The 14,360-nt window shown below is 37.0% G+C and overlaps 1 protein-coding gene across 1 annotated transcript; it reads left to right on the top strand.

Moving 5' to 3' along the window:
* Positions 1-7,303: 7,303 nt before the first annotated feature.
* Positions 7,304-7,831, top strand: LOC117344039 (nuclear polyadenylated RNA-binding protein 3-like). Its single transcript, XM_033906641.1, has one exon. It carries the CDS (start codon positions 7,304-7,306, stop codon positions 7,829-7,831), a length of 528 nt encoding a protein of 175 aa, XP_033762532.1.
* Positions 7,832-14,360: the final 6,529 nt, after the last annotated feature.

Genomic DNA, 14,360 nt, shown 5'->3' with positions numbered 1-14,360 from the left:
TCTGCTATTTTCGAAGGAACGTTACAAATAAAATCACGTATACTCATACAATGCTACGCATAAACAAAGGAAAACGCCCCCGCACCAAGAACCTTCCACAACTACTGGCCACCTTTTCATCCAATCTGTCATCAGATATTTTGTTTTCCTGTTCGGCGATACGTTGATTTAGGGCATCTAAAGTTGATCTAACTTCTTTGACAATATCTTTGTTCTTTTTCTGTACCAGTGACGTCACTGCACACATTGTGACGTATTCTTCCTCTGAAAAAGAGAATGATTTATTTTCTCTTTTTTTCAATTTTTATTGTACATTTATTTAGCATTATATTGTCACATAAAAACATTTCAAAGTGGGATAATTATGGCGGTAAACTTTTTTACAGGGGATTAACGTATATAAACATAACACTTTATAAAGTAGTAGTGTACAGTAGGGCACGGCAGCTATGGTTAAAATTTGTCATATTCAGAATATATAAGACATGCCCTATATTGTTATAAGGCCATATCTACTTAACATTGCTATTTAATTATTACCAGCAACAAATACTGTGATGTCTATGTTTCAAAGAAATGATTTTGTTTTAAAAAAAAACATATATTTATACAGTTATTGTCGTGTGTACCTAAAAGACTAGAAAGGTGATATTTTTCTTGAATTCTGTATTAAAACCTACCTTCATCACTGCTGTTTGCCATCCTAATTGTGATATCATTGGAAGGTTCTTGTTACATGGAACACATCTACCAAAAGGTTTAGGTTTAGTGAGGTTTTGTAAGGCTTAATTTTTGAAAGGTTTTGTAAGGTTTACGTTTTGTGAGGTTTACTTTTGGTGAGGTTTTGTTAAGTTTTGTGAAGTTCAGGTGTCCTGATGTTTTGTAAGGTCAGGGTTAAGGTTACCAGATGTTTTGTGATGTTAAGGTTTTGTACGGTTAAGTTCGCCGGTTTTTCATATGTTTCATTAGTTTACGGTTGTGTGAGATTTTGTTAGGTTAAGATAACCAGAGATTTTGTTAGATTTTGTGCGGATAAGGTTACCAGAGATTTTGTGAGATTTTGAGAGGTTAAGATTACCAGAGGTTTTTTAAGGTTTTGTAAGGATAAGGTTAACAGATGTTTTGTGCGCCGTTATGATATTGAGAGTTTGTGAAGTTTTGTGCGATTAAGATTTTATTGGGTTTTCTGAGTTTACGGTTGTATGAGGTTTTGTGATGTTAAGGTTACCAGTGGTTTTGTGAGATTAAGGTATTTAGAGGTTTTGTGCGTTTTTGTTACATTGATGTTTTACAGGGGTATTTTTGGGGGTTTTGAAAAATATACATTTCGTGAGGTTTTGGTATCCTGCGTTTGTGAGATTAAGGTTTCGTTAGGATTTTGTTGGCTTTCCAGGTTTTTGTTTTTGACTTTCGACCAATTAATTGATATTCAACTTTGTTACATCTTCGTTATCTTTTTTAATTTCTTTTTTTTTTCTTGGTTTAGGGGTAAGGCTTTGTTATGTTTTTTTTCCTTTGTTTTTCCTTTTTAAGGAGGATGGGTGGATTAGATACGCTAAATCATTTGACTTACTACATTGGGTCCAAGTCCTTAATCTTACGTTTGTCTTTCTACTGTAAATCTTATGGCTTGGACATTTGACTGCCTGATATAGTACTTTTGCGACATTTGATCTTGTTTTTCGCGCTAGTTGTTACCAAAATATCACTGGAAAAAAACAAAGCTATTGTCTTGAAATTATTAAAGTGCTTTTCGATCTTTAATAATGTAATTGTTACATGTTCCATCTTTTTTTTTTTTTTTTTTTTGACTTATTTGACCAAAGACTTTTGACCTAACCCTGCAGTTAATGTTCAGAGTAGTATGTTAAATATTCACTCTTAACGGACGAAAGTTGATCACTATTTAAAAGCCTTACCATATTACTAAACCTAGGCTATTACCATACCTCTAACAACTGTATGCTTACCCACTGTTGTGTGCTCACCCACGGTTGGAGATCTTTATATGTGCAAATATGTCACAGCAACTATCCTGCTATTAGTGCTGGAACAAAAATTAAAACATTGCTCAGCACACACCGAGAAGTGGTAGCATCATTCCTGAATATGAAATAGGCGCTGAGATTTAAACGGAAGCAATAATTATTCAAAAATATCTTACTTACCCATCTTTTGACTATTCGGCGTTACCCGAAACTTCATTACATACCCAGTGATGCTTAATTTCCCTGAATTCAATGACCATGCTTAAGGGAATCACCATCGCTAGTTAAAGGCCAGAATCAAATATTTAAATAAAAAGAATTAACAGAAACAAAGAACGTATTTACAAAACGAAGTCATCGTTTACACTACAATGTAAACAGTGTACATCAGATGGCATTCAAGATTGAAATCGAGCAGAGTATCAATCTACTCATAAATATTTATAGCAATGGTATAGAACCCAAGAATTTGGGTTTCCATGTATTCAATACCATTATGGAAACAAAATAAATTCGCTTCGTTGAATTCATGAAAAGAGTCATAGAGGAAGAACGCAACGACATCAGCCATGGTGGTTCGGAAAGTAAATGACCGAATGAACTTAACCTTGATGATTAACCTGTTTGGGTATTCTGAGGTTTTGTGAGGTTTTGGTATTCTGAGGTTTTGTCAAGTTAAGGTTTACTGAGGTTATCTGAGGTTTTCTGAGGTTATCTGATGTTTTGGTATCCTGTGGTTTTGTGAGGTTTTGTGAGGTTTTGGTATTCTGAGGTTTAGTGAGGTTAAGGTTTACTGAGGTTATCTGAGGTTTTCTGAGGTTATCTAAGGTTTTGTGAGGTTTTGGTATTCTGAGGTTTTCTGAGGTTTCGGTTTTCTGAGGTTTTCTGAGGTTTTGTGAGATTTAGGTTTACTGAGGTTATCTCGGGTTTTCTGAGGTTTTCTGGGGTTTTGTAAGGTTTTGGTATTCTGAGGTTATCTGAGGTTTTTGTGAGGTTTTGGTATTCTGAGGTTTTGTGAGGTTTTGGTATTCTGAGGTTTTGTGAGGTTTTGGTATTCTGAGGTTTTGTGAGGTTTTGGTATTCTGAGGTTTTGTGAGGTTTTGGTATTCTGAGGTTTTGTGAGGTCTTGGTATTCTGAGGTTTTGTGAGGTAAAGGTTTCCTGAGGTTTTCTGATGTTTTATGAAGTTTTGGTATTCTGAGGTTTTCTCAGGTTAAGGTTTACTGAGGTTTTCTGAGGATATCTGAGGTTATCTGAGGTTTTGTGAGGTTTTGGTATTCTGAGGTTATCTGAGGTTTTGTGAGGTTTTGGTATTCTGAGGTTTTGTGAGGTTTTGGTATTCTGAGGTTTTGTGAGGTTTTGGTATTCTGGGTTTTGTGAGGTTTGGGTATTCTGAGGTTTTGTGAGGTTTTGGTATTCTGAGGTTTTGTGAGGTTAAGGTTTACTGAGGTTATCTGAGGTTTTGTGAGGTTTGGGTATTGTGTGGTTTTGTGAGGTTTTGTGAGGTTTTGGCATTCTGAGGTTTTGTAAGGTTAAGGTTTACTGTGGTTATCTGAGGTTTTCTGAGGTTATCTAAGGTTCTGGGAGGTTTTGGTTTTCTGAGGTTTTCTGAGGTTGAGGTTTACTGAGGTTATCTGAAAATATTTCACCTCAGAAAACTTACATAAAAAAACTGCACATTAACCTTAAAAATCGAACATCAGGAAAATTCTAAAAAAAAATATCTAAGCTAAAACTTAACATCAGAAAATTTAATCTTTGTTTCAGAAATCTGAACCCTAATTTCGGAAAACTTAAAAATCTGTTTGTTATCTAAATGCAACAATTTAAGCTCATTCGAAATAATCAATTCGGACACTTCAAAAATGACAAAAAACAAAAACACTCAAATACAGAATATCAAAAATTATTGTTAAAAAATACAAGAAAAGTTCCTAAGGATAACCCTAACCCAAATACATAGTGAAATCATCAATGTCGTTATTTCATCAAAACACTTACCCCAATTCAAAGCTCAATGAACAATACATCAAAATTCCATAAGACGTCCGCTGAGTTCTCAACACAAAGGGTACTGAATTTATATCCATAACACTTCCGATTATATCACTCAGTTCAGCTAAATTCCAACCACGTCTGCTATTTTCGAAGGAACGTTACAAATAAAATCACGTATACTCATACAATGCTACGCAATCATAGGCCCCGCCCATTATGCTCCGCCCAATAACGTCACGTGACGAGCAAAGTGACATTGACGAGTTGACCAATGTCATCTGCGTATCAACACCCTAACCCTAACCCTAACCCTAATTAGGTGCCGGAATTTCTAACCCTAACCCTGAGTTGGATAATCTGTCAACTTAACTTTACCCTGAAACTTTCCCATGGAAACTTGGAACTTTCGATATTTCAACTATGTTCTTCGTGCTCAAAAAATAAGTTTGACAATAGAATTATTGAGATTTATCGAAAAGAAATGTTCAGGGTTAGAGCTGCAAAACTCAACTAGGTTGCATAACGCCGTTTTATACCGACTTACTTTCTGATAAGGGGTTAGAAGTAGTCTTAAAGGCTTTCAAGGGGGCTCTCCTAACCCCCAGGGTTATTGTCTGAACATTTACTAACCCTAGCTTCTTTCTTGGACCCGTGGGTCGTCGAGAAAAAAAATCGACTAGGGGGGTATATGTCTCAGACACACTTATCCTTCTGATCGCTAACAAATTTCACATATTTTTATGTCTTATTCGATTAATTTTTTTCTACTATTTCGATATCGTTCAAATTAAGCAGAAAGTTGCTCTGATTATTGATAAAAAAGTGTGCCAAAATCAAAAGCTCTAGCTTTTCAGCTTTTTGAGAAATCGCAAAAACCTATAACCACATTTTTTGGCCATTTTTGGGGCCTTTTTCAAACGCGTCTCACGGCCGTATTTTTTAGCATTTACAAATATCCTTACACCAAATGAAAGAGTTTTTTATGCTCAACACGCCCATGGTTTCATTTTTTAAGATCATTTTTTGACGCGACCTTGTCCTTTTGAAATTCGTGGCCGTTTGCAACTTAACAAATTGCAGATCCTTATTACGTCATAACCGCATAAAATGCTCCCTTAAGTCTTACGTCATTTGAAAGACTGCGAAAAGAGCTACATTCACACAAAAAATCTCGTTTCTATCGTTAATATCAAATTCACAGTGAAGTTATCAATGCCGAGCAAAAAAACCTTGAATTTTCACACTTTTTGCGGTCAAAGAGAATTCTCTGAAACATTTAAATTCTAAAGAAATGTTCTATGGAAATTTTGCTAAATTTTGACACCTAGTAGAGTTTTTAAGGGGCTTTTTTCTCTTTTGAGCTTGTTTGAAATAAGGGAATACCAAAAAAAATGGGTTTTTTTGTTTAATGTGTTAGAAAGTTTTTTTCTGCACCAAATGATAAAAAATAATATCTGCTTTCATAATTCCATCTGATTTCCAGTCGAAATCTCTGTTTTGGGATTTCTTATCGACTTAAGAAATTGTTTAAGTTGTAAAAATCCAAGATTTTGTTGCAGAATATCTCAAAAAGTATACGGGGAATTCATGACTTTCTTGTTGTACTTCAAAGTTTAATATCCATATTTTGAACAAACAATATGCGTAGAAACGACATTTTCCTATAAAAATTTTTTTTTTTTTATTTCAACATATGCCATGCTACAACAATTTGTCAAGGATAGACTAGGTTGCATTGGTCCATACTTTAGGTTGTATGTGTCTTTTTAGTCAAGGTTAGGTTAAGTTGCAAAATCACGTTAGGTTGCATTCCAATTTTAAGAACTATTGCTACATGATATAGGGTTTGATTAGGGTTAGATTCGGGGTTAGTTACGTTGCATGCATGTTCATTCTGATTTGTTTGCAACTTATTGTAACCCTAACCCTAATCCTAACCCTGGAATTTATTTCGTGGATATAAGCGACAGGAAGTAGTCGAGATATTTGCATATGGCGTGTTTATATTCAAAAGCTACATAAACTGAGTGTAAAGTGATGTGCTGTGCTGTAATTGATCCCAATCCGTTTGTTTGATTTTTCTTTACAGGAATAAGGGGTTAAATGCTAATATTAACAAGGATAAACATCAAAATAGCTTTTGTTGCAAAGGGATTTAGGGTAAGGGTTAGGCAAAAGCCTAACCCCAGCATACCCGGACGTTTTATGTTGCAAAAAGACCGTACGGTTTCGATTGCAACCTATTCTAACCCTGAGACAGGATTAGAATTAGTTGCAATAGTCCAGTTAACATACCCAATGCAACTTAATCTAACCCCGAGACAGGGTTAGGATATGTTGCAATAGTACATTATTTGATCAATTGCATTTGTACGACAAATATTTTGCTACATAACGCTAACCCTAACCCTAACCCTGAGGCAAGGTTAGAGTATGTTGCAATAGTACAGTAAATATACCAATGCAACTTGATCTAACCCTAACCATAGGTTGCAATATTACATTTCAATATACCAATACAACTTAAGCTAACCCTGATTCAGGGTTAGATATGTTGCAAATGTACAGTGAAATGTAACAATGCAACTTAATCCTCTTATTTTGTGGAACGCAAGCGACAGGAAGTTAAACAAAGCGTGGAAGCAAACTGCGAGAGCAAAGACAGATCGTTGTTTCCAGGTAAATAGAGCCGAATATGTTTGTAAAATTTCAAATGTAGTCGTTATTTTGATTCACTAATGTTCATAATCAAAACTGATGTCATAGAAAAGTTGTAGTGATGAACTGATCATATGTTGCAGACGTCGATGAGTTGTGTAATGATTTGATCCTAACCCGGACTAATCTGAACACGTTAAGTTGCATAAATACAAAACTGTCAAATTGCCACCTAATCTAACCCTGTGATTAGGGTTAGATTATGTTGCAAATGTTTCAGTTTAGGTAGCATTATGTAAGTTATTTGTAACATTTCAACCTAATCTAACCCTGTGATTAGGGTTAGATTATGTTACAAATGTTTCAAATTAGGTAGCATTATGTAACGTATTTATAACTATTCGACGTTCCTTCCTTCTAGCAGCCCTTCAGGTATTGAGCAAAAATTGTACCTGCTGCCCCAATTGCATGACCGTAAGAGGCGACTAAAACAGTGATCTTACTTTTTCTCTTCTTTCTAAGTTGCTCTGACTATTTATAAAGTGTGCAAACTGTTTTAATAATAGATCTTTCAAAATATATAACATTTGTAACCATCATAAATGTCGCCTAAGTTGTTTGAAACAGGAGACAATAATCAGTTTACTTCATATTTCCAGTATGCCACTTACACGAGGAAAGAAGACCTCTAAACCCGTAAAAAAGAAACCTTCACAAGGCTCACTGAAAAGTAAAGCAATAGTTCATGAGGGTCAGGAGGAAACACAGAATAGCAACAATGACCTGGAGAGTATTAGCACAGAGGGTGAAGCGATAATTCATGTGGGCCAGGAGGAAGAGCATAATAGAAACAAGGGCATGGAAAGTATTAGCACAGAGGATGAAGCGATAATTCATGTGGGCCAGGAGGACGAGCAGCATAGCAACAAGGGCTTGGAAAATATTAGCACAGAGGGTGAAGCGACAATCCATGTGGGCCAGGAGGAAGAGCATAATAGCCACAAGGGCGTGGAAAGTATAAGCACAGAGGGTGAAGCGATCATTCATGAAGGCCAGGAGGAAGAGCAGCATAGTACCAAGGGCATGGAAAGTATTAGCACAGAGGGTGAAGCGTTAGCTCATGAGGGCCAGGAGGAAGACGATGACCTCAGAAGTGTTCACGACGACTCGGATCGTGATCCGGACTAACATCCTTCGCCGGAATCTGACGCTGATGACATTATTGGACCAAGTCAAAATAAGAAGAGAGTTTATCCTGTGACAGGTGTAGCAAAGCCCAATCAGACTCTTGTAAAGCAACGGGTCCCAAGAACGCGATCTCGCGTACAGGAAGCCCCCGTCCCGAGGAAACGGAGACTTTGCCAGATATGTGGCATTTCGGTTGTAGATTTGGCCCGCCACATCCGGAATGTACACAACCAGGCTTCCAATTACGACGTTTTGAAGGCAACCGCGGAGAACAGGGAGGCAACTTCTCAATACAAAGGCCCATGCCTCGCCTGCCCAATAGATGGATGCCCGGCACTCGTATCTCGACTTGACCGGCATCTGCGACGAGTGCACAAGTTATCCAAGGACCATTCATGCAGACTTGTCTCAATTTGCGAACACATGGTCTTCTTCCGCTGCCGGTGATATATTGAGCAATACCATCAATGGTTTTCAAACATACCTGACAGGGGCTGAAAGGCTGAAATCTACTGAAAACGCCTCTCAGATGATAAATCAGGTGCGGCTCATATCAACAAGAAGTAGGGCAAGGACACTTGAACATTTATTAGACGCAGACCGGGTTCTTGAATGATGGCTCAACGAATTCACCAAAGAGAGGCAACCCGGTACTGTAAAAAGCTACCTCAGCACTTTCAAGGAATTCTTAACGTACCTGCAAATAAAGAACATGAACCGGTCAGAGGCAGCGAATATGCGACTTTCAGTTGACAGATGGTACAATGCCACCATTAAAAAAAAGAAAGAAAGAACAATTGAACGCCGACTCCTTGATGTAGAGTAGGCCATTTCCATCGACGACATTCAAAGATTCAGAGCAAGCGAGGCCGCCGATGATGCAAAGAAGCTATTCATAGATTTTAAAGAAGAGGTCGAGAAGCAACAGCATACCCTAATGCGAAGTTATCTCATCTTGGAGATTCTCTTCCACAACACTCAGCGGGAGGGGGCCATATGCAATTTGACAATAAAATCAGTGAGAACTGCTGTAAAACAGGGAGAATGATACACCATCAGCATTGCCTACCACAAGACCGGATACAGGTGCGTTGCGGTGCTCTACTTACCATCGAACCTATACCAACAGTTGCTGATATACATCGATGCGCGATCTACCATGCCCGATATATCACTTGATCTATTGGCGGATGACTCTCAGGTTTTCCTGATGTGGCCAACGTCAGTACATCCGGCGCACCCGATTGATACCCATACTCTCTCTAAATGTATCAACCGCCTATGGAATATAGCCGTGCCGGAGTCTGAGAATATCACTGCGACAAAGATCAGGAAACATGGGCCACAGGGCTTCTACTGCGGACTCGAGTTATCAACTTCATGATCAGCAATCTGAAGCACCGAGAGTATCCTGAATGATCACGGCCAGTTTAGACAGACGACAGATTCCTTTTGCAGCGGGGGCCCCAGATCAGGTTGCGGTATGTCAGAGGTATGATACAGAACGTGAGAGCAACGATACAACAACAGAAAGGCAGATGACATTTACACCATACGAGGAACTCGACCAGGACGGCACGACGGGGTTGGAAGTGAATTCAACAGAACGCGACAAGGACAACGAGGTGAAAACACACGGACGACGAACTTTCAGTAAATACGACGCGAACAGACTATTAGTGCTATGTAAGGACATAATTAATAGCAATCTCAGTATCAAAGAAAAAGATGTGTCTGATTGCATCAAGGACAGCGGCCTTGAAAACACCTACACATCCAAGCAGCTGACAGACCGGATCCGAACAGCACGGAAGCACGCCCAGAAGTCGTCACAAACAGATAATTAGAAGAAGAAAAAAAACCTAGTTGAGACATTTGCATTTAACATTGGATTGTATGTACATTACTGGTAAATGTTCCAAACTGTAAAAGGCTGAAAACTCTGAAAGAATGTTTATAGTTTGGGTTTCGTCCATCCGTCCGTCTTCCAGATCATCTTTCCACAGGACATCTTTTGGATTTTGATGTCCTTGCTGATATTATTTTCTTATTATTTCTAACCCAATCATTTTGAATCAATGTAGATAGCATTAAGAGCAACAAGAAGTTGTTTATGTTTTTGTGTCGTGTTTTAGCTATTGGCAAAGGCCCTCAAAATGTTTCTATCTATATTTATTTCTTATTTTTTTCATTATTTCTCATTCTATAAATTTCCAATCATGTTAAATTAATGAAAATAGTCATGTTTTAATGTAAATTAAGCAGGGTAACCAAACAAATTGTTTATGTTTTTGTGTCATCCTTTAAATATTGTAAAAAGCCCTCAACTTTGATTGTGTGATATTTTCTATGATTTTTATCCGAAAAAAATGTTTGTTTATATATTTATTTCTTTTTTTTTCATTGCTTCGCACCCTATATATACATTGTATTTCAAATCATGTTTAATTAATGAGAATATCAATGTTTTAATACAAATTAAGCAGGGCAGCAAAAAAGTTGTTTTTGTTTTTATGTCATGTTTTAACTATTGTAAAAAGACCCTCAACTTTTATTGCTTGATATGTTCAATGCTTTTTATCTGCAAAAAATAATGTTTATATAATATCTATTTCTTTTTCATTATTACCCACCCTATATATATATATCAATGATAATTGCAATGTTCCAATATAAATTAAGTAGGGCAACACAAAAAGTTCTTTGTGTTTTCATGTTTTGACCCTTATAAAATGCCCTCAACCTTGATTGAGTGAATGAGAATATTTGCAATGCTCTTTTAATCTGTAAATCTGTTTTCATATATATATTTCTTCTTATTTTATTTTTTTTCTCACTCTACATATTTCCAATGATGTTTAATCAATGAAAAAAGTCATGTGTCAATATTAATTAAGTAGGGCAACAAAAAAGGTATTTTATTCTCATGTTTAATCAATGTATATGTTCCATGTTATTATCATTTGTGCTAAGCACTGGGAGTGCCATAATTGTGGGCTCATAGGGACAGGTTCCACGTACCGAGCCTGGAATGACAAGTGTTTGTTATACTGATGTCCCTTAGATTATTAAAATATGCATGAATTAAATGAAGGTATTTGTTTTATTTCTCTTATCCTTCACATATGTTGTTTGCAATGGTTGCTAAGGAAAATATATTTTGTGTGGATTGTGAAAAATAAGTTTCCCCTACACATAATATTTTGATATCAATTTGCGTAATTTCGAACAACAAATGGAAATAGAAACAATGTGTAACATCGCGAAAATTACCCCCACCCGTATAGTTACTATATCGAAATCGCGATATTAAACCCCCGTGAAAATAACCACGTTAACAGTAACATGTATGTATTAAAGGTATAAATAGATAAAACTCATAATTTTGAGCTCCAGACTACGCGGCCATACCAGACAGACAGACTCATGAAAATTATTCATGTCACACCCATCGGGAATATGTTGCAAAAGTACATTGTAATATACCAATGCAACTTGATATAACCCCGAGACAGGGTTAGGAAAGTTTCAAAAGTACATTACAATATCCCGATGCAACTTAATCAAACCCCGAGACAGGGTTAAGATATGTTGCAATATAACATTACAATGCACCAATGCAATTTAATCTAACCCCAACCATTTGACCCTAATCATGTGTTCATTGATAAATATGGAGTGTGATTTTGAATTGTAACTTAACCCTGCCTGATTAGTTGGGTATAATTAACTGGATCACTATGGCTAATTAGAGTCAAAATCAAACACAATTAACTGAAAATAAACTTAAACAGTGAACGTATTTACATATCTACACCTGAAAGTACGCTGAATACTCATAGTCTACTGTACAACGTATACCCTGTACAAAAGTCCTCAGTCCAGTTTGAAATCTTTCAGGATTTCTATCTCATCGTATCTATATAGGGCAATGGTATGGAAACCGAGAATCTCAGTTTCCATATACTCCATCTCGCTATAAAATCAAAACAAATTCGCTTCGTTGAACTCAAAAAACAATTCGTACAGAAAAAACGCTACCGCCTCAGCCATGGTGATTTAACGAGTGTCTGATTAAATAACATCTTTCCTGACTGAACAAAAACATCAGTCAGAATGACGTGACTTGATAGCCAATCAACCCGAACCCTTTCAGAATCCATTCAACATATACAATGTAGCTAATATTTTTAGCGATGACGAAACATTGTTGGTTGTCTGACACGGCTGTCTCCAAAGAAAAGGGATATTTTAGATTGACATATATTTATCTAATGAACCGCAAATCGTGAAAGGATATGTTGAAATATTGAATTAAACTTAAGTGCAGAAAAAGTGCTGACTGGATTCTTTACCATTTGAACTAACCAAAACTTTAAGTCGCTTACATCAAAGCAAATTATGCCGTGTGCAACACAATGTAACCCTGAGACACGGTTCGACTTTGTAAAATGTACAAATGCAACTTAATCTAACCACAACCATTTTACTTTAACCCGGTGTTCATTAACTATTTTTTTCATTTATTCACATTTTTATTTTTGCTGGTATATCTATTGAACATTATCTTATATAGTATTCTCCTCTCTTCAACAGGAACTTTCTGGTACTGTCTACTTCATTTCTAAGTATGACTCGGTGTCATCTGGAATTGAAGCTCTTGACATTGTACCTTCCCTCAATGACACGGCTCTGTGAATTCCTTTTCTTGAAGAGTTTCTCTCTGGTAAATTTCTTATCTACAGCTCGTGTGTTCTCTGCGTTTTTTTCTATTTTCTATACATTGCCGGGGACACTCAGCAATTGTATAAAGTTTGTTAATTTCAAAAGAGTTCTCAGCTACCTTCTCACGAAGGCTTGCGACATCATTTTCTAATGCATCTATCCTTTGATCAGGTTTCCTGCTTAGACAATTGCCCATGATGTGATTGTTGTTGTCCAAAAGTGGGGAAAAAAATCTTGTGTGAGAACGGAAACTGAGCTGAACTTTATATACTCTGTAGCCACGCCTCATTACCGCCCACCCAATAGCGCGCTTATAACAAGACATTACGTCACTTACATCAAAGCAAATTATGCCGTTCACAATACAATCCAACCCTGAGATAGGGTTAGACTATGTTGCAAAAGTACAGTAAAAATATTCCAATGCAACTTGATCTACCCCTGATACATGGTTACATTTGTAGCTTAGGTTGCAATAGTACAGTAAAATATATCAATGCAACTTAATTTAACCCTGATGCAGGGTTGTGATATGCTGGTTTTTGGGCTGGGAATTTATATTTAGTTTGTTTTCAACCCTTGGTTGATATCCCAGGGTATAATCAAATGGAATCACCATGGCCAATAACAGTCTAACCAAACATTAGGAACATATTAACAAACTATTAACAAAAACATAAAGAAAATATCTTACTATTCATGCGTATGTTGGGCTAGTTAACGGCAAGTAGCGAAAGGGAACCATGTTCCCAATAGCCCAAATCAGCTCTTGGAGGGCTTGGTTAGGGTCAGACACCTACATGTAATACATGCGTTCCCAAAATGGCAAACTCTGTAAAGGAGTAGCCATTAGCATAGAAGAACATGCCTGTGCTGATTTGGTCGAGCATGTTGTCAAAGAGAAAGATGATCGCTGGAAAGGTCATGGTGATGTGATCATTTGAAAACATTACGTCGCTTACATCAAATCAAATTATGCAACTTAAACTTAACCCTTACCCTAGGGTTAGGATATGTTGCAATAGTACAATAAAATAATACCAATGCAACCTAATCTAATCCTGAGACAGGGTTAGATTTGATTGCGAAAGTACCGGAAATTATCCCAATGCAACTAAATCTAATCCTGTGACAGGGTTAGATTAGATTGCGAAAGTACAGGAAAATATCTCAATGCAACTTATCCTAACCCTGAGACAGGGTTAGCTTAGGTTGCAACAGTACAGAAAAATATCCCAATGCAACTTATCCTGAGAGTAAACAGATCTGAGTACTCTGTTTCAACTGTTGATTTGTCAAGTGGTTCTATGTTTTTGTGCTCCTGTTCTACAGCCAAGACCAGTTTAATAAGTCCTAAGGTTTCACAACTTTTTCTGCCAAGAATTGGTTTCATATTTTCTGGGCTTACTATGAACATAGTTTTGTAGTCATGTCCCTTGTGTGATATAGTAAGAATAACCTGACCAGATACTGGAATAGCTCCTGCGTTGTACGCCTTTAACCTTACATCAGACTTGTGTAATCTTGGTCTACTAGGTAGCTTCTCAAACTCGGTCATAGGTAAAACATTTACATCAGCACCGGTATCTAGCTTTAATGGTATGATGTTACCGTTAACCTGTAATGGTGCCATCCACGACTCTTGGGTATGTTTAGAATCTACAGAGTCAATAAACAGTTCATGTTCCTCGACACCCATTGCCTTTTTGTTTCTCGAGCTCGGTTTAGGAGTTTTCGTAGAAAAACAAGCTTTCGCGAAATGATTTAGCTTACCGCATGCGCGACATGTCCTTCCTTTTGCAGG

This window comes from Pecten maximus, chromosome 2 (genome assembly GCF_902652985.1).
Source record: "Pecten maximus chromosome 2, xPecMax1.1, whole genome shotgun sequence".
Lineage (NCBI taxonomy): Eukaryota > Metazoa > Mollusca > Bivalvia > Pectinida > Pectinidae > Pecten > Pecten maximus.
This window is presented reverse-complemented; position numbering and strand designations above follow the sequence as displayed.

Bases quoted from the DNA above. Each gene is read 5' to 3' on its own strand.
- LOC117344039 (XM_033906641.1), top strand. From the start codon at position 7,304: ATGCCACTTACACGAGGAAAGAAGACCTCTAAACCCGTAAAAAAGAAA.